The sequence below is a fragment of the Lissotriton helveticus genome, chromosome 3_1 (genome assembly GCF_964261635.1).
Source record: "Lissotriton helveticus chromosome 3_1, aLisHel1.1, whole genome shotgun sequence".
Taxonomy (NCBI): Eukaryota; Metazoa; Chordata; class Amphibia; order Caudata; family Salamandridae; genus Lissotriton; species Lissotriton helveticus.
The window spans coordinates 278,493,939-278,521,205 of NC_136061.1; the positions used below are offsets into that span (position 1 = coordinate 278,493,939).

General features: G+C 46.3%; 1 protein-coding gene across 3 annotated transcripts in view; it reads left to right on the top strand.

Moving 5' to 3' along the window:
* The window catches only part of BCAS3 (BCAS3 microtubule associated cell migration factor), a 4,343,716-nt gene that overhangs the window by 17,197 nt on the left and 4,299,252 nt on the right, over window positions 1–27,267 (top strand). For all 3 annotated transcript variants that reach the window (XM_078679810.1, XM_078679809.1, XM_078679811.1), the window contains exon 2: window positions 9,014–9,101. In XM_078679810.1, coding sequence (XP_078535936.1) covers window positions 9,031–9,101 — 71 coding nt within the window. In that variant the 5' untranslated portion in view covers window positions 9,014–9,030. The remainder of the gene's footprint in view (window positions 1–9,013; window positions 9,102–27,267) is intronic.

The window sequence follows — 27,267 nt, forward strand, 5'->3', positions numbered from 1 at the left end:
ACAACAATATTGCCACCCTTATCTGAGTTACGTATCACAATGTCATCCCTTGTCTGCATTTCAGCAATGCCCTATTCTGTGCAGTTGTCAGGTTGAAAGATTTGTTATTTTGCCTGAACCTGAAGTTCTTTAGGTCCCTAAAGACTCCTTTTTCAAAGACGTCATGACTGTCAAAAGGCACAGTAAGCAAAAACACAGATTTAGGGCGGAACCCACTTGGGCAGTTTAAGTCAAGCGGGATCCTTAAGTTATGCAGATTTAAAATAGTATTTTCATGACAGTCTGTGAATTTGTCAAGATCACATGTTGATCAATATCACCAATACTTAGCTTGGAAAGTCGACAAGATAGTTGTCTCCCAGGGGCCTTAGTATTGTTCTTCAGTTCAAACCATTTTTTCAGTTTCAACTTTCTAGTAAAGTTGAACAAGTCAATGCAACTCTGAGAGTAATAAATGACAAAGTTGGGGGAAAAAAGACCTAAGGAAAGTCCATTCACTTGTATTTGGGTGAGAGGAAAATCAGGCAAATTGACCACGTATTATCAGATTCCATTATTTTGTTGTGGTTATGGCTCTTGTCTCAATTCCCACTGAGCAGTCTTCTTTTCTTGTTTTCCCTGTATCTTTTCTGTTTCCTGCTCACCCTCTTATTCTTGATGCACCACAGTAATTAGTTTTAATGTCTCCATAGCATTTATCTGCACCTGGAAAAACAAGCCCTAAATCGATTGCGCAGGATCAAATAAACGGACACTAGTAAAAGTACTAACAAGCATTGAAAATGCATCAGGTCTCGTCTTGGGTTAAGTTAAAGGCATTTGCTTTGCTAATGGTATTGTATAGCAAAGCAAATGGCTTTAACTTCACAAAAGGCGAGACCTGTTGCATTTTAACACAGACATAATACTCTTATTTAAGTTGCTTTCACCCTATCTTCCATCTCCATTGACGCTTTAGTTACTCACACCCACAACTGTGCAACTCTACTCCACTAACTTTCAGCCATGCTGAACAGCAGCCACATTGCTGTGAGAGAGAGAGAGAGAGAGAGAGAGAGAGAGAGAGAGAGAGAGAGAGAGAGAGAGAGAGAGAGAGAGAGAGAGAGAGAGAGAGAGAGAGAGAGAGAGAGAGAGAGAGAGAGAGAGAGAGAGAGAGAGAGAGAGAGAGAGAGAGAGAGAGAGAGAGAGAGAGAGAGAGAGAGAGAGAGAGAGAGAGATATATATATATAGATATAGAGATATAGATATAGATAGATATGTCACAAGTGAGCTGTTTTCAAGGTGGGCGTATAAAAGCAACCCGTTATTGTGTAATATCTGCTATCGCAAGGAAAATTTATAATCGCGTGGGTTACCTTTGGAGCTTTATTTTCTGAAAACAGCCGAAGGGCAGGAGATAAATAAATAAAACACAATTCTTAGGAAATACCAAATGATTCAAACAGGCACTGCTAATTATGTGAGAGTTGAGCTTCATTGAGCAGTTGTGCATCTACAGTGGTGGATGGATTTTTACATCCAGACCCATCCCGTACTTGGCAGATTCTGGAAAGTCTTTGTACTTCACTGTTTCGTGACTATGTATCGATGTGAACGTGTTTTGTAGGTATTCAACTCAAATGCAGTGTCTGTAAATTGAAATGACTGATTTTGTATGCCGTTCCCGCCGGTGGTTTTCCTTCCCGATACTCACTTGTCACAAGGCTGTTTCCTGGAAAAGACTTTTGATACTGTATTCAGGTAGTTCCCAGGTGCCTCTGTATCAGTGGCGTTTTTTATTTCTGATTGGTGGTTGCTCACTCTTCAGTCTTTTTTCTCTGCAGCAGTTTATGCCACTCATAGTTATGGTCGCAACCAGTGCTTTAAACGGAAATATAGAAGTGCTGGTACTTAGTAACAACAGTACCTATTTGCTCCTAAGAAGTGCTGGCATAAATGTATGCGGCCTATTCTAAGAAGTCCAGGTAATCTCCCTTTCAAATTAGAGAAGTGCCGGGACCCAGTACCTGCCAGTTTGAAGCACTTGTTGCAGCATTCAGTTCCAGGAACTTCGGAGATCAGGAAATGTACAAATAATGTTAACATTAGTTTATATTGGCAAATGTGTGTTTCATTTTTCCACTGTGGCCAAAATGCACCTTAAGTGAAACGTAGCTCTTTTCAAGGCTTTTCAAAATGCTTCAAACGGGGTAATAAATATCAGCCACAGACGCACGTCTTGCCGTGACATCTTAGTGCAAAGGGTACAAACTCATACTATTTATATGGTGCTTGCTAGCATATTTTGCTACATGTCGAAGCTGTGTGAACAAGCATATAGCCAAATCCAACTCAATGGGAATTCGTCTATCCCCCTCAGGAGGCTGAAAGTCTCAGTTGGCCCTGCTGTTCTTCTAATCAGCAAGCCCTTTCACAACCAGGCCTCAGAGCTGGGAGGCCCGGCTTTACGTGTGCAAGCCATCAAAGTCCATCAATCGCACCTCAAGGGCGGGAGCGGAAGGTCCGGGCCCACTCAGCTGTCACGTGGCAAACGACCCTTAACCTCCCAACGGTGACACTGCAGATGTCCTTGCTAACGAAAAATACTTAGTAGGCACATTTAAGGTGACAGCAAGATTTAAGACATGTTGGTCCATCCGCACTGAGTCTGCCACACATTCCTTTAACATTAACAGGGTAACGTGAAAAAACAAAAGCGCTCGCCACGACTTTTCTCTTTTGGAGCCGTCCCACTTGGACGGACTGCCCTGCTGGCGTAAAAGGTTTATTATCTTCTTTATGAGGCCATCTGTTTGGACCCATAAAGAAGATAAGAAACCTTTTACCTCACACGTAAGTCAAGGAAGCCTGTCCAAGTGGGACGTCTTCAAAAGAGAAAAGAGTACTGTGACCTCTTTTCCAATGGCTGGCCACCGTTTAGCATGAATGGTGATGCCAGCCAATGAAAAAGAGGGGCGGAGCTTAACCTCGCTAGTGAAACGTACTCAGAAACATTAACTCTCGCCAGCGAGACTGCGCATGAGCAGCCATCACCGGCCGAGACCTAAAAAAAGCAGGACTGCAGCTATGGTGGCCGTCTTGGAATTGTAAAACAATGGTTCACTATGTTTGAAGATGACTGCTGCATTTCTAATCAGTCAGTGTGTGGGCTGGGGAAGTGCACACTTAAGCCACGATAAAAGCATCTGAAAATGAATGCTGCAGCGAGGAAAAAAGGATTGCTTTATTCCTGTCTGATGTGATTCATTTATGGTGACAAAAGTATTATGATTGACCGTTCTTTTCAAATATAAAATATTCCATCAAACGCCCAATTGAAAGTGGAGTGATACAGCCATTAGAAAGGCACTGAGAATGATACTCCTGTGGGCAGATCCAATAACTGACCGTTCTTTTCAAATATAAAATATTCCATCAAACACCCAATTGAAAGTGGAGTGATGCAGCTAATAGAAAGGCACTGAGAATGATACTCCTGTGGGCAGATCCAATAAGTGGTTGGCAACATCTGAACCCAGTAGAAGGATCCTGAGCCAAAGATCCTAATGGCTGAAGGAGGGTTACCCAAAGCCTAATATGTATAGTATAGTTTATCAGGAAAACAAAAGTTCTTAACTTACGCAAGGCCTAAACTGACACCAAGGGACCTCTGAGACTCACCACGAGATTGTTGCTTTCCCCCTTAGCTTGGTTGCTCACGCGGGGTAGATCTGGAAACAATGTTCAGATTTAATTTTAGCCCTCAGAATTACTATGATTTCTGGACGCCTGCCTTGTGTGATTTCTCACATATTGTTATCTATACATATAACGGACAATATCGATGATACAACAGCGGTCGAAGAGCATAAAGAAAAGTATGGGGACTGTGATGCTGGGTATAATAGGGGCTTGGTCATCAAGTCTGGGGTGTGTTTATATACCTGGGTGAACAGAACAAAATATTCTGTAACTTTTTTGTTGGTCTTTGACCTTGGGGTAAATGCATATAAAATATTATGCACAAACCTTAAATGAAAAATAAATGCACCTTAAATATATTTGTGGAAAATGCATCTTTCTAGTAGGACAACCGCGTTGGTTAAGCAATTACTTCAGATATCTGTGGGTGTAAGTGGATGGTCGCTGATTTGAGTTGTGTTGGTGCACCGGGGAAATAGTGATGCGTATTTATAGTGCTAGGATGTCCAAGTATATGACAAAAGGCACTGTGAATAATCATAAATTTAAAAAATGTACATCATACATTATAAGGTTGCGCACAGTATAAATAGCTTGTCACAAAATGTGCAAGAAGATTTTGTTTAAATGTTTACAGTGCTTTCAAAAGTTATTTTAGTAGTAGTAGTTCAAACCATTTTCATACGTTTCCATTTAAAAATACAAATTCCAGAAGCTGTCAATTACAGCCTATATTGGCTCCCAAGCAGCCTTTAGATTTGATCAACCAGTTGCACCCATAAGCATTCCTTAAAGACAGCAGGCACCCTAGAGAGAAGTCTGTCCTCGTCCTTAGCTGTCTGTCCCTTCATATCGAGGAATCCTTTCTTCTCCCATTTCTACCTGCTGCAGCTCAACTCTTCAACAACGGTTGTCTTTAAATAACAAGCATTTACAATGCAATGGTCTCGGCATTGTTAAAGTTAGAGCTATTAGCATTGCTCATGACATTATTTTTATTTATTTTTTGTTTTTAAAACATAAATAAATGGCATTTTCATTTACAATGCCAATAGCTTAATCGCTCGCAAATGCGAGACCTATTGCATTTGCACTCACACAGAGCCACACACACCCACCCACCCACACATAGAGACACCCACCCACACACAGAGCCACCCACCCACACACAGAGCCATCCACACACACACAGAGCCACCCACACACACACAGAGCCACCCACACACACACACACACAGAGCCACCCCCCACACACAGAGCCACCCACCCACACACACAGCCACACACACAGCCACCCACACACACAGAACCACCTACAAAAAAAGCTTCCCACACACACAGAGCCACACACACAGACAGAGCCACCCACACACAGACAGAGCCACCCACACACAGACAGAGCCACCCACACACAGACAGAGCCACCCACACACAGACAGAGCCACCCACACACAGACAGAGCCACCCACACACAGACAGAGCCACCCACACACAGACAGAGCCACCCACACACAGACAGAGCCACCCACACACAGACAGAGCCACCCACACACAGACAGAGCCACCCACACACAGACAGAGCCACCCACACACACAGAGCCACCCACACACACACACAGAGCCACCTACAAAAAAAGCTACACACAGAGCCATCCACACACAGAGCCACACACAGACAGAGCCATCCACACACAAACTGAGCCACCCACACACAGACTGAGCCACCCACACACAGACTGAGCCACCCACACACAGACTGAGCCACCCACACACAGACTGAGCCACCCACACACAGACTGAGCCACCCACACACAGACTGAGCCACCCACACACAGACTGAGCCACCCACACACAGACTGAGCCACCCACACACAGACTGAGCCACCCACACACAGACTGAGCCACCCACACACAGACTGAGCCACCCACACACAGACAGAGCCACCCACACAGACAGAGCCACCCACACACACAGAGCCACCCACCCACACCCACACAGACAGAGCCACCCACACGCACAGAGCCACCCACCCACACGCACAGAGCTACCCACACGCACAGCCACCCACCCACACACACAGAGCCCCCCACATACACACAGAGCCACCCACACACACATACAGAGCCACCCACACAGAGCCACCCACACAGAGCCACCCACACACACAGTCATTCACATAGAGCCACCCACCCACACACAGCCACCCACCCACACACAGACCCACACACACACAGAGCCACCCACACACACACACACAGAGCCACCCACACACACACAGAGCCACCCACACACACACAGAGCCACCCACACAGAGCCACCCACACACACAGAGCAACCTACAAAAAAGCTACCCACATAGCCACACACAGACAGAGCCACTCACACACAGACAGAGCCACCCACACACAGACAGAGCCACCCACACACAGACAGAACCACTCACACACACACAGAACCACCCACACACAGACAGAGCCACCCACCCACACACAGAGCTACCCCCACACACACACAGAGCCACCCACACACAGAGCCACTTACAAAAAGCTACCCACAGAGCCACACAGACAGAGCCACCCACACACAGACAGAGCCACCCACACACAGAGACAGAGCCACCCACACACACACACACACACACAGAGCCACGCACACACACACAGACAGAGCCACACACACAGACAGAGCCACACACACAGAGACCGAGCCACACACACACAGAGACCGAGCCACACACACACACAGACCGAGCCACACACACACAGACCGAGCCACACACCCACACACAGAGCCACCCACCCACACACAGAGCCACCCACCCACACACACAGCCACCCACCCACACACAGAGCCACCCACACACACACAGAGCCACCCACACACACACACAGAGCCACCCACACACACATACAGAGCCACCCACACAGAGCCACCCCCCCACACACACACAGAGCCACCCCCACACACACCGAGCCACCCACAGACACAAGCGAGTGGAGGGGGGTGTTAAGGTTGGCAGAGGGCACAGAAAGGACCGAGGTGACTGGCACCCACGCTCCAAACGAGTGGAGGGGGTGTTAAGGTTGGCAGAGGGCACAGAAAGGACAGCGGTGACTGGCACCATGCTCCAGGCGAGTGTGGCGGATGCTAGTGTTGGCAGAGGGCACAGAAAGGACAGGGGTGACTGGCACGAGTGGTGGAGGGAGGATGCTAGGGTTGGAAGAGGGCACAGATGACATTAAGGGGATGTACGTGTGCGGCTGGGTATGTGGGACTCGGCCTAGTGACTCTGCCAGTGGCCAGCCCCCTCCCTCGTGCCACAGTTGGCAGGCACACACTCTCCTTCCGTCCTCCCCCCACGGCGGCGCCCTCAGCGGTGACAGTGTTAACGCGCAGAGACCAGAAGGAAAGGCCTGGAAAGCCGAGCCCCGGCGTATTTCGGCCCAGCGGGCCCTGCTTTATTTATAACCACAGGAACATTTGAAATATGTGTGCACGCTGCTTCCTCGCACCCCCCCCTGCTGCTGCGCTCCAGACCGCAGCACTGGACCCAAAACATCAAACACACCAGCAGAGCTGCAGCAGTCCGCGGGCACACCTATGCATGAGTCCCGGCACTGCGTGCACACCTATGCACAAGTACCAGGACAGCGTGCACACCTCTGCACAAGTACCAGCACAGCGTGCACACCTATGCACGAGTAGGGGCACCGCGTGCACTGTAGGAGCACGCGTGCACTGTAGGAGCCCGCATGCACACCTCTGGGGACTTCACCCGTGGACTTCCCGGCCTGGGGTGACTTGGGACGGCGCTAGTTATGGAAAACGAATCTCTCACAGCAATAACGGGCTCTCTGGCCCGAGGTGCGCACCCTTAGGCTGTGCGTGAATAAAAAGTACCTGAAAGTTGCTGGATCGGTGTGGGCAAAGACAGAGACGGACGTGGGCAGCCTTGTGGGGGGGGTAGGTTCGGCCCTCACCAGTGCCGTGATGCGGGGCATTGGGACGGAACCTCCAAAGGCATTGCGGAGGGGTCACAGTTGCTTGCACAGTCCAGCGGGAGGGTTTCCTTCGAGGCGGAGCGGCTCTCACCGAGGCAGCAGTGCGGCACCGGGCGGTCTGTACGCCACGTACAGGACGGCTCTGGTGCAGCACGACCTCTGAGTGGGGGCCACGGTGCGGGGCGCTTCAGTACGCTCCTGGCGTACGGATCGTACTTGGGCAGCTAGGAGTGGCCGCTTGGCAAAAGGGGCCCGTCGTACGGGACGTACGGGGCCAACAACAAGGACGGTACGGCTCCAGGCGGCTCAGCTGGCGGTGCGGATTGGTACGCTTCCGGCGTACGCTCCATACAGCTTCGGGGCAAATTGCAAGGGCAGCTTGTGGCGGCTGTCGGCGGTGCGGCTCAGGCCGTAGAGGGACAAAGCGAGGCAGGAGCAGGGCGGCCCTGGGGTGACACGGTGCGGCGGCGGCTGCAATCAGCGGGGCACACGGTGTCGGGCGGCGACGGCACGGACTCGGGACACCTCCGCAAGACTATAGGAAGCGAATGTGAAGGGGGTTTGATTCAAAGTAGTTTGCGCATGCATATCTAACTATCTGACCACTAAAAAGGCAACTTTCAAGACAGAAGGGCCGAATCGCAGTTAAAAGCGATCTCATGCCACGCCACATCTATCACTGAATGCTCCTTAACGAGTGAACATCACGCGAGGGAGACGGGTCTGCTCACGCTGCCTGCACGCACCAGTTGGCCCTCTGATTGGTTAATAAGGAACACCAATCAGAGAGCCGACTTGCGCGTGCAGGAAGCGTGATGAGGGGTGTGCTCTCTAACGATGACGTCAGGTAGAGAAAGAACTTCAAAAACATACCCCTCTATCCCAAAAAGACGGGGCTTGAACGGAGTGAGGCCCCTCTCCTCCAATGGCTGGCCTCCGTTTAGGAAGCCAGCCAATGGAGAAGAGGGGCGGGTTCAAGCCCCCTATACTGTAAAAATAAAATCTCGGCTGCGCGCCACTGCTGCGCAGTGTACGCTAGGCCGAGACCTAAAAAGTATGGGAACAGTTTTCATCAAACAAATAAAGCTTGGGGGCGTCGTTTTCCTGTCCACTTCGATCTCTGGGATAGATAGCTATGTTGAGGATCTTCTTGCAACGAGACAAGCAGTATATGTAATCTCACATTTTAGTGATGAGATGGGCATTGAAGTATGTTGTTGCACCCTGATAAAACGTACTGTTGTATACGTGTACTAGTCTAGATGATTACTAGTTTTAATGCACCAAATTCGAAATTCATGTTTTGCACATTGTCTGCTTCTCTTGATAGGAAATCTATTTGACGTCATGGCATCAGAATCTCCCCGCCGCCCTAGCCGATGCACTGGTGGAGTGGTGGTCCGGCCGCAAGCTGTCACGTAAGACTATATTTGCATCTTGTAATACAGCGTTGCTGCTGAAAGCGTTCTCATAGCGCTGACAGTAATATCTACTGATGATAACAAATGCATATTACTTTCGCAGTGAATCACCCTCGCGGGTTAAAAGTGCGCTTTTCAAATACATATAACATCACTGAGGGTTATTTTAAAGTGAAGAAATGGTTCCATCTACTGGCGCTCTTTTGGAATTGAAACCGTACTGAATTATCCATTGAGGAGCTATTCAATTCAACGCTGCCACTCCTGGTGCTCTACTAACTAGACGTATTTAATCACGCTTATACCAAGTTGATGCTCTTGTTTCACGATGCACAAACAGAACGATGCTGCTTGGATTGTGTGGCTACGACGTACTTATTTCATTTTTTTATTTTATGCCGCGCATGCTCTTGAACAGGTCTTAAAATCACGAGCACATAAAATCTAGAGCTCATGTGAACGGGTGTGCGAGTCTATAGGTGCTAAAAGCTGCGTATTTTGTCTTCGTTGTTGGTGGGGGAGAGGAGGGGAGGGGTTCCGGCTTGACCAAAGTAGTGAAGTAGGTCGTTTTTAAATTCCTTCGATTTTTTTCTAAATCTAGTGATTCATATCGTACTTTTGCCATTTGAAGTCCGCGTGATTAACAGATGTTACTATTTATTACTTTATGGTACTCAGGTGACTGTTGAAATCATGCATTACATAGAGTGGAAGTAAGAAAAGTTGGATCTAACAAATATAAATGTGGGCTACAATACAATAACTTACAAGCATTGGCAAAGCCAGTAGGTCTATTTTTGGCAAGCTGGTGCAGTGTTTTTTTATTACAAGCATATGGCACAAAAAAATAAAATATGAGGTTACCCATGTGTGACTGCTGTATGCTTGCAATAACACTGTTACAATGTAAACACATTCACTGATGTGTTGCTTTACTAACCCTTTTTTTATTGATATAACGACCCTTTTATTTTGCCATGCTTGTAGTTGTTGGTGGAGGAGATAACCATAAATCCCCACCTAACAAAACACTCAAATCTCAGGCCGCTACAGTCGTACAATGTAACACCAACTTTAATAAGCATTGACAATTCAAATATGTCTGGCTTATGAATAAAAGCATCTTTTGTTTCTCTGATGGGGTTAGGCGCTCTGTAAAATATCATGCATGCACTCGTCACTCATGTTTATGCTCATGCATCCATTCACTGACTTTTTCTTGCATTCACTCGCTGATACAACAATAATAAAACGCACACAAACACAACAACATGTGCAAGCTAAATAAAAAAGTGCAAGTAGAAGAAAGAAAACATGTCTAAACATGAGGGTATGTGCTTGCAATAACAAATATAAACAGAACAACAGGTATCTGTCTTACAGAGATATTGTAAATAGTCTATTTCTGTTTTAAAGTTTCAGCTTGGGCGCCACATTTAAAACCTACATGTTGGCCATTTTAAAATGGTAAAACAATCATACACTATGGACAACAGCATTCCAGAATGGTCACCGGGATTAGAGGAAATGACCACGTTGTATTGGGCGCAGTGTAGATGTAATGAGCAGCAACCAAGCAACCCATTTTACTTTGCACTATGTAATACTTCACTTTCCTACATTGGTGTTATTGCGGTAGGATCCTGAACTTGTTTTTTTGCAGTACCTCATGGTCATAAGGGATTTTTGCATGAGAAATCCACAATTGAATTTAGACAAAAAAATTATATTTTCAACATTTTTCTTGCATTTTTTACATTGGAATTTCAGGGACTTGTGTAGATCCTCGTTCCAATAGAAAAGTGAAAGGATTAGGAAAATGTTTATACTTTTTTTTTCTTCAAGGTTTTAAAAAGGTGCCAACATTTAGGTAACGGGTTAGGTCGAGATGCTTTGCAGACTCCGTTGTGCCTGTCTGTCATCCCAACCCTGAAGATCAGTGATCCAGGGGTGTTGTGCAAAGCTTGGGGCATTGGCTATAGACCTGTAGCCAAAAAGGAGAAGCTCCAATGGGCTCTAAGCTTCTATTAAAAAAGAAAACTAGAGAGGGAGGACCATTGCTCAGAAGGAGACCCTGAAGAGGGTGAGGATAAGGCCCTTGCCCAAATTGAAGAAGATGGAGGTAACAGTGAAGACCAGAACGCTCTAACCTTTTCTAGACCGCCTTCACCAGTGGGTAGTGACAGGAGTCCCCCTATTGGCCAGGTGGGAGTAAGCCTTGAGGAAGAGATTGACGACCTCTCTAACTAGAGGAAAGAACTCTTGAACTCGAGGAAATGAGATTAGAAAGAAGGGCCAAGCTCAACGTCTCCCCACTGCTCTCAGAGTAGTGAAAAAAGGGGAAAATCAAATGATAATAATTTTACTATCATTTTTTTTTGTACCGGCTACAGGGCTATGTTAGGGCGGGGCAGGACTGTGGTCACAAGGCCAAACAGTCATGCACACTTAGCATTTCTCCACCAGACTGTGTTTCACCGACAGGTGGAGAACAGTCCCAAGGCTCCGAGGCACAGTCTGAGTGGCCTGACCAATCATGACGCTTATGTCATGTTGGTGGCAGCAGCATTTTGATTGGCTTAGGGGAGCCTGTGTGCTGCCGGGAGCCAGGAAGAGAAGAAAATGGGGGAGAAGCTGTGGCTGTAATCAGGAAAGTGGGTTTTAATTTTTTTTTTCATCCGCCCGCCACCGTCGCTTCGTAGCAGTCGTGACTGTTCAAGATGGGCTTGAAGCCCAAAAATGGTGGCAGCAATACTAACAGTGAAAAAAGAGGAAACCTTTGACCCTTAGATCGCCTAAGGGTTTGTCCCAAAGTATAGTGATGAGGATGATATCGACATGTGGTTTGTAGCCTTTGAGAGAACCTGCAAAATGCTTCAGTCCGTCTGCCATCTTCCCTGGGATGGGGACTGCTCGCCTATAAGGCAGCTGTCTCGCAAATGAAATTAGGATGTGACCGCCATCACGGCGGCCGCAAACTGCATGTTTAACATTGCGGCGGGTGCTGCTGGATGCAGCACCTGCTGTAATGTTAAAAAACCACTCTTTACATTTCCCTGCACTACGTGGCAGGCACCATGCGGTGCCTGCCATATGGTGCAGGGAAATGTAGGTGGACACCATAGGTGCCCCCCAAGTTCACACACCAACTGCTCCTGCACAAGGGGGTCCACAACCGGCCCCCAAAGTACGTCCCCACCAGCCTTTCCATGCCAGTTGAACTGCCATGGAAAGGCTGGCAGGGTCCAGCATCCTGATCTGGTGGACGTTGCCTGCTAGGCACCGCCACCATTTTGTGGCAGCAGCGGGGTCCGCCAGGCAATCATAATGATGCAAGATACACCACCCACCATCCTGATCTAGTGGGCGATAATTGTCCTTACGATTGTGGTAAACCCACCGCCGGCAGCCTGCCTCTACTCATCGTTGCTCCCTGACATTATACCACAAGGCTACCTTTTACCTGCTCCCTGACCACCTCCTGACCCTCACCCCCCCCCAAGGGTTCATCCCAATACATAGTGCACTAATCGAGGTTAGCTCAGGTTACACGTACTACCTCAATACAGCACAGCAAACTTGGACTTCCCTATCCTATATCTATAACTCTGCTCTCTAACCTCCTCCAGTTCCTCTGTCTCACCCTTAAAGGTTCACCCCAAGACAAAGTGCACCAATCGAGGTTATCTCAGGACTCGCGTACTACCTCAATACTGCACAGTACTCTTGGACCTCCGAACCTATATGTATTACGCTGCTCTACGTTATGACTCTTGCGAAAAATTGCTGTGATTCAACCCAAGACAACGTGCACTAATCAAGACTAATCTCCAGACCCACGTACTACCTCAGTACTGCACAGCACACTTGGACTTCTGAACCAATATGTATAACAAGATAACAGGCTCTATTACATTACTCTTGAGAAAAACTGCTGTAAATTGCTCCAAAGCCCCCCGGTCCGGCCAGCGCTATATAAAACTCCTTAAATGAATAAAATAAATAAATCGTAATCATCCCTCATGTGTGGCAAGGTCAAACTTTTATTTTTAGTATACATCAGTCCCCCCTAAAGAAGACCTCCTGAGCCCAGGAGGCAGGTTGCTTTATATTAAAAGTGAGGACTTGTATGTGGAAGCTTATATGTCCCTATGGTAGCCTTTTCCATTGAGGGCAACTATCAGTGGTCCATAGGATAAAATGCGCTGGCACCCGGATGCCAACGAGGTTACCAGCTCCATCATGGTACTACTGAAATAGGTCATGTTTGCTATCAAACAACTTGCCTCCTCACCCCAGACACCATTATTGTGCCAGAGGCGATATGGCATGCATCCAAGTGGCTACCTTACAGGTTGCCCACATGGTTGCCCCAGCCATTCCTGTGCTCTGGCTTGCAGACCGCAGCTGCTGCCACCAAGACAGGAATCTGACCCCCTGCCAGGAGGTTTGAACTGTCCCAGGAGTCAGACACAGTGGCCTGGATGGGAAGGACAAGGATGGCTAGTGAAGTGACACATCAAGGCGGTGAGTTTCAAAGCTTACACCGTCTCTGATATGCAATCAGGCTGCCTCCGAAAGGAAAGAACAGCTGTCCCCCTGCCCCCGGGCAGATGGGAAATGATGTAGTCAAAAGGTGTACACCCCCATTAGGCTAGTCACACCTCTAGGGCGAGCTACCTAGTGTTTACAACCAAGGAAGGTTTCTGGCCCATCGGCCACTTGCATCCATACCCTACTGTCCTTAAATCTAGGATTTAAGGTGCACCCTTGACACCAGAAACTCAGTTCTGATCTGACTTGCAACAGCGGACACAGTAGAGACCCAACAGGGGTTGCACAAACCAAAGGCGTGATACCCTGCACCTGTGGCAACCTTAATGGAACTGCACAACTGCGACTCGTCCCCGGATCAAAGACCAGTTCCCCCAGACAGAAGGACCACTTTGAGCACCAAAGGTAACTCCAGAGGTAACTCCAGACTCCCATGGACTATTGGCACTAGTCCCCTGCAGTCGCAGGTGAAAACATACCGAAACCAAGGAATTGCTGGCTATCTGGCCCTCCGAGGGATTTCCCAAAAGTAGATGGTCCAGTGTATTGTGGGAAATGTAGTAATAACTTCCAGCAAGTTGCAGGCAGCTGCCATGAGCCCCACCTCCCCCCCAGTCTTTTTTTGGCCCTGCTAAACATGCAGCTCCCTCTCTGTGAAAACAATTTTGCTCCGCTTTCAGCAAGTGAGAGCATTTTACTGCTCTCGCTTGCTGAAAGCAGAGCACAGTTTGCTGTGGTTTGGAGGGAGCAGTAAAGCTTTCACCAAGCCATAGCAAACAGGTGTGTCCCGGGGGTGGGCACCCCTGTACTTAGCAGGAGCCGGCGCTAGGGGGTGGCAGTCCCCAGGTCCATCTATGAGTCCTTTCTAATTTGTAGGGCCTGCCCAAGGGAGGTGGTGGTCCCCGGGGCCGTGAACGGCCCAGGAGGGGGCTCCGTGGCCCCTTTCCAAATTGCTAAAAAATAAATAAAAATGGGCCCGAGGAGGTGGTGGTCCCCGGGGTCCCGGGTGTCTGAGGCCCCCAATACAGATTCATCATGGCCCTGGGGAGGTGGGGGTCCCCGAGCCTGGGAGGGTCAGACCAACCCCCGCCCACAATAACAATGAATTAGCCCCGTGGAGGTGGTGGTCCCTAGGGCACGGGGGTCTAAGAGGCCCCCCATTTTCGTTTTGGCATTAGGCCCCGGAGAGATGGTGGTACATAGGCCCAGAGGTCCCCCCATTTAAAAATAGATTCGTCCCAGAGAGGTTGTGATCCCTCGGGCATTAATAAGTCCCTCTAAAAGGGGGGCCGTGCTCCCCCCTCCTTTTTAACACCAATGACCCCGGGACCTGGCCCGCCTGGGGGCTGATTATTAACAAAGCACAGAAGCCTGCACTTTATTATTATTTTTTTTTTTACATGTTCACCCCACGCCCTTCTCCCCTCAAGAGGGCTAGGCTGTCCAGGTATTTCTACCCTGTCCCTTTTCTTTTTTTAAATATTTTTTTCTGGGACCCAAGATGGCTCCCAACACTTCCTGGTTTGAAGTGTCGTCCAATGTCCGGTAAGCTGTGATCCCAGGGGAAGTGGAATCATTCCCACATCTCCGCTGCATGAGGCTCCCTTTACGCAGTTGACTGTCTCAGAGGGGTCTCTGAGACTCCAAGGCCTACCTACTGGATCCTTCGCCAACAAGGGGAGAGGAAGTGCTTTGGTAAGGGGCGCCATACCATGCCTCAGCTTTGCGTGGTTCCCTTGACGCTGTGGACTCTCTGAGGGGTCACTGAGACTCCAGAGTAAGAATATTGGATCTTTCCCCAACAAGGGGAGAAGAGGTGCTTAGTCAAAGGGCAACCAGGGACAGGGGGCTGGGAGGCGGGTCGGAACAGGCAAGTCAACAAAGGGGGAACAAACGGCTAAAGAACATCGCATTAATTACAGAAAGATAACACATTCAATACCATGGGTAAATTAGCGATCCCGAAAAAGACATGATCCATGAAAGGCAAGGGTCAGGGAGGACAAAGGGACGGAGTCAGCAAGTTGAAGAGTCCCACAAGGAAGAGATACGGATAGCAGAAAAGGAAATGTATACGTTGTGGAGTCACTCAGGAGAGAGATGCAAATGGGAAAGCTCAGAATCACAAAATAGTGATATTAATTACAAAGAACTACTACATATACTAGTGGTTAGAGTTGTAACTATGCAAAATGGTAAATTCACTCAGGGTTCCATTTTCACAACGATTAGGCTAAATGATTGTATTTTACTTTTCAACAGAGTGAACAGAGAGATAAGATATCCAAGGGGGTCGAGAGAGGGAGAGGAGGGAGAAGAGATGAAATAGGCGATAGGAGAGACAGGGGCCTGGGGGGGAGAAAGAGATAAGTCTGTCCAGCCAAGAAGCAATGTCTGAGGATCGGCAGGATGAAGTCCAACGGACCGTGTGAAAGGACAAGAAACAACAAAATGGTGGTTCTGTTCGAGACTCGCCTTGTTGCGCCGGCAGATCCCAGACACATCACTGGACCGTCATCCTGAGGCAACTCTAACTATGCGGTGATAGGGCAAACTAAGCAGTCACATATATAATGCGAAAAAACAAACTCCAAGGAGGCAAACTGTGTCTATAAATCCTCAGAGGGAAAGCAGTTCAGGCAGGACGTTTCATACAAAAAACCTCAGAGGGTAGTCTGTTCAGGCTGGCCGTTTCATACAAGGCCATATAGGAAATATTCACCATAAACAATGCGGAAATGGGGCAAATGAATTAGGCCATGAGTGTAATATATAGGAAGAACACACTCCAAGATGGCCGCCAGTGCTGGGAAGGAACACTCCCCACTCTCTCTTTCTATGCCCAGCAGTACACAGCAAGCCCATTTCTGTTTCCATGTCTGGTAGTACCTAGTGCTTATGGCGAGGGGCGCACTTCATCAGCTCCCATGGGAGGAGGCCAAAATGGATGCCAACCCTCCACCAAAATACTATTAGAGGCTAACAAAATGGGTGCCCGTTATGTAAACCACTGAACTCAAGGGTCACCTAATGAGCAAGGACAAACCCCCCACCCCCGAGAATTGCCACTGAACTCAAGGGTTACCTAGCGAGCCAGGACAACCTTCCCCCCGTAATTCAGGCCGTCGGAGCAATGGTGCTAGAGTTCACTCTACAGCCAGGTGCCCCCTACCCCCTGATCAAAGGGGGTCCGTCCCACTCTGCTCATTATCCCGCTTCCACAGCCAGAGCACAGCAATTCACGTCACCGGCCCCCTGTAGATCGTCCGAGGCTGCCACCGATGAAGATCCCGCAGCACAGCAGCCCAAGGAGAGAAGACGGTAGGTCGCCGCAATCAGGGATGCCGCTGCATATGTCAGAGCGGGTCGTATTCCGTACCTCACTGGCGATCACGCAGTATGGCAGTGCGGGCCTCCGGTCCTATTTTTGCGCACCTCCAAGCCCGTCGGAACGGAAGCTCCCCACCCTACGGGACAACACAGGCTCTCCAGTCAGTGCGCCAGCACCATTAAAAAGTTGGCTGCGTTGGGTGCCTCGTTTTTCCACTTTGAGGCACTGCAGAGTGTTAATTTGTGGTGTCTCGCCCTTTTCCCCGTGTCCCGTGTGATCCACTGGGCCTTCCCCGCCCCTCACTCACCGCCTCTTATCACACGCGGTCAGCCCGTAGCATCACCTGAGTCTTCCTCACCGCTGGAACAGATTCCCGATGTCTCCTGTAGCGCTCCGCCACCGAAGCGCGTTCCGGTTCTTCCTCGTGCTTTCGACAAGTATCGGGAGACCGGGGGAGTTTCTTAAGCTTTGGTTTAGTAGGTTTATGGGAGTCTGGCTTGTACGTCCCGATTCCAGTCTATCTTCTGGTGCTCTCCTTAGCTGGCGATGCCATCTTGAAGGCCTCCATTCCAGCAGTACCAGGTAGTGTTCCCTTCGATAGTAGCCATGCTTTCACAGCAGCATTCCAGGGGTCCGGGGCACTCGTCTCTCACCGTAGGACAACACAATGCTGCCGGACGGATTACTTATCGTTCATGTTGGTACTCGGAAATGCTTAATACATGCATGTTACTCTAGTAAAGCCTGACTGCGCTTTGCAACTCTACCAAGACTGAACTAAGGATTTATTATTGTGAATCCAAGGACCATTTTTGGGTGATTGTGACAGTTTTACATACTAAAGCCTACAAATCTTCAATAATAATACTCCACTATCCTACTGTGACCAATGCCAAATGTCTTGCCTACTCTGATATGAGGTTACATGTAACAAAAAAAACTATCTGTAGGATTTAATTCAAAGTAGCAACCATCTTCCCTTGAATGCCTGTTGACTTAAATATATGCTTTTCACGATTAATATGCCATCCCTAATACCTTTATCGTAACTTTTCATACCCACCAATTGGACCTTTAGCCTTTATCATTGGCTTGTCACAATAAGCAACCTAATCTTACTCTACTGAGCACACACTTTCCACAAGGCAACCTTTTGGCATACAGTCATAAAAGCACAAGTATATACAAATGTACATTTGGTAAATCAAAATACTATCTCTTCAAAGAGAGTGTAACTTGGACTATTGTAGTGCATAACTGCTATCCCCATGGTTCGTTCAGGTGAATAACCATCACCAAAACCCTTGTATGGTATTCTGTGAAATTCCATGTAACAAAACACCTGCCTAGAGGCATTAGCACCTTATAATAACATTTCATCCTTGAAGCCTACTGTCTTTAATACATGTTTTTCACAATACATAGGTCAGGTTTACTGGCTCTGTCATATTGTTTCTTAATTTATTATAATAAACAGATGAAATCTATGAAATCTGTCATGACTTTTCAAATGATCAGATGACACCTTTACCCTTGTCTTTGCAGCTTACCCAATGCCAGCCCATTCACAAGCACTTAAACGTCTAACCATCATGCATGCAGTTATAAAATTACACATTTATAGAAAAATACAGCCTGCAAAGCAATCTCCATCCTCTCTCAACATGGCATAATAAGAATAATACTAGTGAAACCCCCCATGCTTTGTCAGATCAATTGGTCAACGCCAAAACCCTCACCTATTACTGTAGTCTGTGAGATTTCATGTGACAAAACACCGGGCTACCTGTCTGTAGCATGTAACACAATATGATAATAACCAGCTGTTTCTGGCTTCAACAAATGCTTTACACAATTACAAAGGTGGGCCAACTGCCTTTGTCATAACATTTTATAATGAAGGAGGATAGCTGTATGATATCAGACATAACGTTTCCCAAGAACACCAATCGGGCCCTTAGGTTGTTAACATAACCAATTCAGGCCTGCAGTATTGAGCATACACTTTTCCACTAGGCAGTCATCTGACACAAGTCTTAAAATTAGAAAGGTACACACAATTACAGTTGACTAAGCAAAATGCTATCTCTCCTTAGAGGAGACAAAGATTCTCACAGAGCAAACCTTCCATATCCACAGTTTGTCACACAGGGTAACCAACAGCAAAGCCATTGCATTTTACAGGAATCTTTGAGATTCAGTGTATCAAAATCCTTATCTATGGACTTGAATATAGAGTAATAACAATCCACACTTAAATGCCTATTGACTTGAAAATATGCTTTTCTTAATATATATATCCAACCTAGTGCCTTTATCATAACATTCCAGAAAAAAAGAGATCAGGCCTATAGCTGTGATCGTTGGCTTTCCCCCATAACCAACTCTGTCTTACTGTATCAAGTGTAAGCTTTGCCACAAGCCAAAAAGTGGAATACAAGCAGTCCTTTAAGTGGAAGTACACTACTTCGGCCGTATCAAATCCAGTACTCTGTAACCAACATGTAAGTGGAAGCTAAATCCCTCACTCTGTAGTACCCTGAATGCTCTTTTTTGTTGATCACATTAGCCAGCAGTTACTTTGTCAAGCCAGACCTAAAAATCCATGTAGATTACTGCAGCCCGGGGGGTCTCCTATTGCTCTCAAACACCACATTGCTCTCTGAAGTCTAAAGTTAATGATGGAGTTGAAGGTCATCTGTGCTACTTCTAGAGAAAAACACTGTAAATGATCTAGTTATCAAAGACACTTTAACAGCATGACAATGCCATGCGTGTGCCCTTGAAAGTTCAAGCTCAGGCAGCTATACTACTTCTGGTCAGACAGCTGTATAAATAAACAAAATAAGCATAGCTGTGTAGAGGGGTAGTACTTTTTCATTGGAAGTACACAATTTCTGCCCAATTAAAACATGACCTTCTGGATACCAACAAGTGGGCGGAGCCAAAGCCCCTCTTTGTAGCACTCCTGAGAGCTCTTTTATTGGTCGATCACATTATATCTGGTGACAGCTAGGCTATCACCAAAGACCTTAAAAGGAGTTTGAAAATAAATCATCATCAACGATTGCATAAGCCCACTTGCAAACACCATTGTCACTGAAGTGTAAGGAACTATTTTTAAGCAGATATGAACAATGTATGCAGGCTATGTGAAGTCATTCAAGGTGAAGGGAGACTATCATTAAAGTGGGCTGACCCCTTGCCCTATGCTGTGGTGGATGGAAGCAACATGTGATTGACAATTAAGCAGACCAGTGAATGAAGCCCGCTCACCAAAAGCCCCTCTTTTCCAAAATTAATACCCTACTAAGGATAGCTTTTATCTGTATCAAACCCCCCTCAGTCACTGAACCAAAATTTAGAAATGAAGTTAAAATGAGTAGAAAAGTGGGAACTGTAAACGGTGTTTAGTCTACGGACAGTTTACTCTGTACTGCACTGCTTGCAGACAGTGAAACTCTCATGAGCAATCCACCAGAGTATTAACAATGTGTACTAAGAAGAATGTACTTTGCATGCAACGCTTATCAAAAAAGACACTATTTGCTTAAAATTACCACAGTCTGACGGTGCTAAAGATTATAATACCTGCAGCCATCATTCTGTGGTGAAAACTTTACAGATCGCCCATCTTCCGAAGCAACAGAAGCACATGTACATAGGTTAGTATCTGGTGCAAACAATCTTCTATTATATGTAGAAATTGTCATGCTGAGACGAGTCTGTCTAATAACTCAAGTATGCTTATAATACATAGTACCTACTATGTAGAATCTTTGCCCTGTTGTAAACCTTTTCTGCTGAACCAAAAATCTTGTGTGGAACATATTGGACATAAGTCATCAACTGTCATCTGCACAAGAGTTACTCTTCAATACTAAGATTTAAACGTGCTCAGTACCTCTACACACCTACGATACATTAGAAGCACGTGTTTTTTAAACACACCCATTAGCTGGATGAAGGCTGTACAAAATGAGGTAGAAAAGTAAAATAGTAGTTACCCGCCACTACGTAAACTATAAGCAAACTAGCATATTCATTCGATGAGGTCATTAGTTATGTCATTCAAGATGTGATCATTGATGTCATAAATGATGTGATACAACATGTCATAAGTGATGCAGTATGTGAGGTCATAGGCAGTGGATGGTGGTGGCACACTCTATATTTCACGTTGCTAACTATAACTGGTGATTTTCAGAGGGTTTTATTTTAGTTCATAACTTTAATGTTGTCACTGACGTGACGTGTATACTAAGGAAATCGTAATGGCAAACAAACGTGTGTGGAAGATTCAACGATTAATTAATTGTAAGAGTCAATTCGTAATTTACATCATTGAATGCCCGTGTTCTTTGAAATATGTTGGCAGCACGAAGTGTGAGCTAAAAAACGAATCCTGGAACACGTTTGTGCTACTATAAACACTGACAGAAGTAATGCAGTCTCCAAACATATGGAGAAGGAACATGGAGGCAATTGGAAAGAACTGAAATTCTATGCTGTGGAAACTGTCTGAATCCACCCCAGAGGGGGTGATCGTGAAAAAATTCTACGACAAAAAGAATCAAAGCATATCCTGAACTTCCGTACCTTAAGCCCACATGGTTTGAATCAGGATGATGAGTTACATTACTATCTATAAATCCGCCGTTTCCTTTGATTTCCCCATATAAGACTGAAAACGGAAATGGGCAAAAGTTGAACTGACCCCCCTTACCAATGGTTTTTAACCCTTTTGATAATTAATTTTTTCACTATTTTTTCACTTTTTAATTTTGAAACAATGACAAATATTCAATATGTAAATAGGAAAATATATGCATCCACAAAGAGTGGTGAACTTTGTTATCAATGATAAGTATACAGTTGTCTTGTCACCCACCAGAGGGTTTGAATGAGAATGGACAAAAGGCAATATAAAATTTCATGACCCAATGAAATACATAGTTGCCCACCAGAGGGGGTAATTGTATGAAATAATTATGTAAAGTACCTTTGTTAAGGTAGCAGGGACTAGACAATAGAACTAAGGTTAAATTGGCAAGAGAATATTTTGTTGCAAGATTGCACTACAAGATCCATAATGCCCTGTGAAAAGAACAGAAAATGATGTCATTGTTTGTATTCCCTTATTTAAATCGCGCAAAAAAATGGAGAGTAGTTGTTTGTCAGTCCTGTGAGCAAGGTCTAAGTATAGACTGAAACGCGTAGGGAAGGCGTTGCTGGCCTACTGTTAATAAATACTAATTTCAACAACAGAATTGGATAGGAGAATCATTCCCTAAAACTGCGAGTGCACAAGAAAACAATCCTGTTTTCTGTGGGAAACAGTATATATGTATATATATATATATATATATATATATATATATATATATATATATATATATTCCAGCTCCGAAGTACCCAACGTACAAAGGAGCACCCGGACCTCCGCTGCACACAAGGAGCCTTGAATGATAAGCACGCCTCCAGCACAACGATATCCTTTAACTGTTCAAACTGCCCTGGATGCCTGACGCGTTTCGAAGTGTCCCCACTTCTCTTCAGAGGCGTTGGCAGTTATGAAGGAGCGCTTGAGGCAATATATATATATATATATATATATATATATATATATATATATATATATATATTCGCCAGTAGGTAGTTATAGTTAGGACCTAGTTTCCATAGGAAATCGTCAAAATTCTATTTGGATTAACTTTGGCCCTGGTGGATGAATCTTTGCGAATTTCTCAAAGAAGATGGCTCGGTCCGCTGCGCTCCTTCCCTGAAAATTTGGGGGGGATTGGTGAAGTGGGGGCTGAGATAAAAGGGGGGTCCCAAAAAGTGTTTTCTCCATGTTATTTTCCATAGGACGTTTAGACACGGCTACAGGTCGAACGGCTGAATGGATTTATAAGAAATTTGGCAAAACTGTAGAGTCCGGCTCGCAGATTACGCTTTTTGTGGAATGGTGTAAATCCGTTCAGTAGTTGTTGAGAAAATTAAAGTCAAAGTCAATTATATATCTATAAGCGCGGACGGGTGCGCGCACCCAAGCGGCTGCGCGCGAGCGGAATTTTTTTTTGCTGCGTGACGTCTGTTAACGTTCGATTCGAAGGAAATCAGGAAGTGTTGACCGCCATTTTGTCACTGCGAGTAAATATATTGTCATTTCAAAGCGTTAGAACATGGAAAGGGGAGAAGGTAGAGATTGTTTTGCTGCGTAGGTTCTCTCAGGGTGTGCAGTAAGGACCTTAAAGGCAAAAATATATATATATATTTTTTTTTAAAAAGTTGCGGGGTGCGCGCGAGTAAATATATTCTCGTTTCAAAGCGTTGGAACATGGAAAGGGGTGAAGGTAGAGATTGTTTTGCTGCGTAGGTTTTCTCAGGGTGTGCAGTAAGGACCTTAAACGCGAAAATATATATATTTTTTTTCCCGAAAAAAGTTGCGGGGTGCGCGCACTCTGGCGCGCACACCTATTTACAAGAGTGTGAAAATGGAGATAAATCAGAAGTTTGAGTGCTTTGATATAAGGTGGCTCTGAAAAGAGCCCTTGTGTTAATTGAGTTGTTTCTGCATTTATAAGTATGTACCGATGCAGAGTCTGATGTTGCAGAGGAAGATTCTGTTTCCCTCATCCGTGAAATGAACACCATCTGTCCTATAGATGTCTTGCATGTGGTAACGCAAGTTGTTGTGGTAAATAGAACCCATGCTATAATCTCTGAGGAAAGCAGAAACAGATTTATTTACATGTCTCCTTGCTTTCTCAATTTGTGCACAATGTTGATTGGACCAATTCCATTTCTGTCTTTGGCATATATTGGAATATACCAAGGCAGTTCGAGGAAAAAGTGTCATCAATTGTCGAAAGGTGTCTTTTAGAAGCATTTCCAGACCTACCCCAGTCAATGTGCCTAGATCGTTCCCACCACAGTGCACAATTATAAGGTCTGGTTCTGGGAGATGCATAAAAGTTTTCACCAATGGTATTAATTGGTGACATCTTAATCCTCTTTGCCCAATACACGTTATCTGCACATTTGCTAAATCAAGGTTGGAAATTCGTCTGCTTGCTGCATATTTTCCACTCCAGTGAATATAGCTGTGTCCTAAAAGCCAAACCTTCATTTTCAAGGCAGATGCACTCGTACTCCGATGGGTTCTGGAAGTGGAATGGCAGTTAGAAGCTGAAAGTCAGGATAAAACAAGCATTTGCAATGCAATAGGTCTCGCATTAGGAAAGTTTGAGCTATTGGTATTGTAAATGACACATTTTTTATTTATGTTTTGTTTTTGAAAATAGCAAAATTAATAGCTTTGCCATTTACAATGCCAATAGTTATAACTTTTGCAAATGTGACACCTATAGCATTTGTAATGCAATATGTGTTGTAACTATTAATGAAATCATGAAAGCATGTATGGTTCCAGCCTCACTGCTAGGGGACGATGAACCATCCCCAGCCGGCGGCTTCTCCATGCAAGAGGGAACCACAACACTCATTCCAAACAACGCCCCCTGCTTCTGCTTCTGTAGTGCTCAGTGTCCAGGTCGTAAGAGTCTGCTTTAGGGTGTGATGTGCAGAACTTTTAGGTACACGGCCATGTTAGTTCAGCAAATGCAGTAGACAAGAAGTGAATAAAAGGGACCTGCACCTTCCGAAAGGCCTCTCATTCCTGATCTACAGACATAGGCAACGTGTCCGTGGGCGTTTAGTTGCTCCCGGATTCCATAGGGCAGTCTTTCTGTCCGGGGTTTTTTGTCCATGCTCCACAAAGACAGTATATTCTGATGCGGCGCACGCTGCACTGACACCATTGTTGGCACCTCACAGATTAGAGTGGAAATGTTTGTTGCTTTGGGAGGCCATCAGTGTACACACTGGAAGCGTAGGCGCTGCACCTCACAAACAGCATCTATGTCGTCAAATGCACTTTTCCACCAGTACCAGGAGTGTTTGGGACATTTCCAAAGGAGGCGAAAAACAGCTGGGTGTTTCCGCAGACACCTCAAGAACACTGTTGCACTCCTGTGATCTCCCGTGTGCCCCAGTATTCAACCGAGCCATGCTCACATACCAATTCAAGGTCATTTTCACCACTGTAGGCAGGGCACAAGTTCTAAAACAAGAGATCAGCGAGTCATGAGCCAGGAACTTAAGCATAGAAACGAAATATATAGCTGTGGCAGAGCTAGACTATACCTCGGGCACTGCAGCAAGTCTATACACTTGACCGGAAAGAGAAACAGGTGTGCACATTCGTGCATGATTTAACATGGGCACCACGCAGGCAGCCAACAGGCGTAGAAAACATTTGCCATACCTCACACCATGCCTACCAGTTCCAACTGGCATAGGTTTCGCTCTGGCACACCTCAGGACTGATACATTGCCTGCCAATCCGGGCGGAGGGAGGTGGACAAGGGTACAACTGTGTGTGACGGATTTCTTCTTACTGCACATGGCTAACACAAACCCAGACGGAAATATTAAACTGGAACACAACACAACGCACGCACACAATGGTGCAAACATGCCACAGTAAACTCCGTCTTACCTGAAAAGGAGGAGGTGCATGGCAGCCTCGGGGGCAGAGCGGGTTTGTCCGTGGCTGCCCATGATAGAAGAAGAGCCCCTTCTCCTGCGACAGACCCCGGCACAGCCTCTATCCTGCCTCCAATAACGGGAACTACTGGTTCCCATTCACAGAAGGAAGCGGGCCGCGCGCGACCGTCACGTGACTTGGGGGCGCGCCCACGGGCGAAGACAGCAGCAGCCGGAGAAGGGCTGCGCGCGAGCCGGGGGATTTTTATTTATTTATTTATTTTATTTATGCATTTTTATATAGCGCGGACTTTACCCGAAGGCGTCCGAGCGCTTCACATTAGGAACAGAAATGAAACATAATGAGAAACATTACAAAAAAAACGGAAGTCAGGCACTTTTGCCTGAGACGGGGGCGGGGCCTGCAATCCAGCAGGAAGTCCCGCCCGCCGCCACAGCCGCCGCCGCCGCCGAGGAAGAAGTGGAGCGATGAGACACTGAACACGCCGAAAAGAGCCCGGTAAGTGGTGGGGATGGGGTCACGCGCGTGTGTATGTGTCTGGAGTGTGTGTGTGTGACTGTGGGGGAGGGGGGGGTGTGTGAGCGAGTGTCTGCCGTGTGCCTGCGCTCGCCTGTGTGTGCGCATGCAGAGGGGGGGGGGGGGTGGGGGCTGCCTATATGTGAAGCGCTCTGATACCTGATTCGGTTCGGGGCTGGGAAATAAAAAAAAAAAAGCAAGCCTGTTCATTTCAAGCTACCCTCAGCCAGCCTCGGAAAAAACGAAAGTAATACAAAAGCGAAACTGACACTGCCACTGCAGACAATGCTGCGCGCTCCCGAGGTGAAATCCGGCACTGAAAACGCTCGTAACACTTTGGTGTCCACTCTCCTAAAAACGGATCACATTAGTTGTCGAGCTGACAGCATTCATGCTTCGCATGAATGCTAACGTCAGCTCGACCTAAAAATGGATGAGGCTTGGTGTGGTTGAAAAACAAAAGATGATTGGTTGATTCTAATACGTGAAGATTGAAGACTACGTTGCATGTTAATGTTATGTAAAAGAAAAAGTAGTATTGGGTGTGAAAAAAATGACATGTAACAGAGCTGTGGATAGGCAGGTGTTTCTGGAGGGAAAACAGTGTTGTTAGTTTGCTGTAGAACGTTGAGATATGAACTTTTGACCTGTGCCTTCAGCCAGGTGCAGAATGAGGTGTTACCATGGAAACAGCCAGAGATGGCAGTGGGTGATGGGTGACTTTTATGTGACATTGAAAATATTGTGAGGGACAACGAACTGAAATGTATATTTGAATACAAAATTTTGCGGGAGGAAATATGATTGGCTGAAGAGACATATATGAGTCTGTATTGACTGGATATCTGTGCCATTGAATTTTGGTTGCAGTGATAGCAGCATAATTGAGACTTCCGTCAAACGAATATCTATTTTGTGACTGTCACTGTTGTACATCGTACAAAGCATTGGTAAAGGTAAGTCTGTAATTGTTTGTTTTGTCATGTACCGTAAAAGAAAGGGTTCACGGGCTGTTATAGGCCTGTGGGTTCTAGTATGAGTAAATCAGATTTCACTGAGTCAGCTTTATAGCATTGCGGAATCAAATCGTTACGCCTGTTTGAAACAGGCATAAGGAGTGATGCACCATGCAATGTGTGGCTTGCTCCTGTGCATTACAGTAGACATGTCGCGCTTACGACGTGATTCCT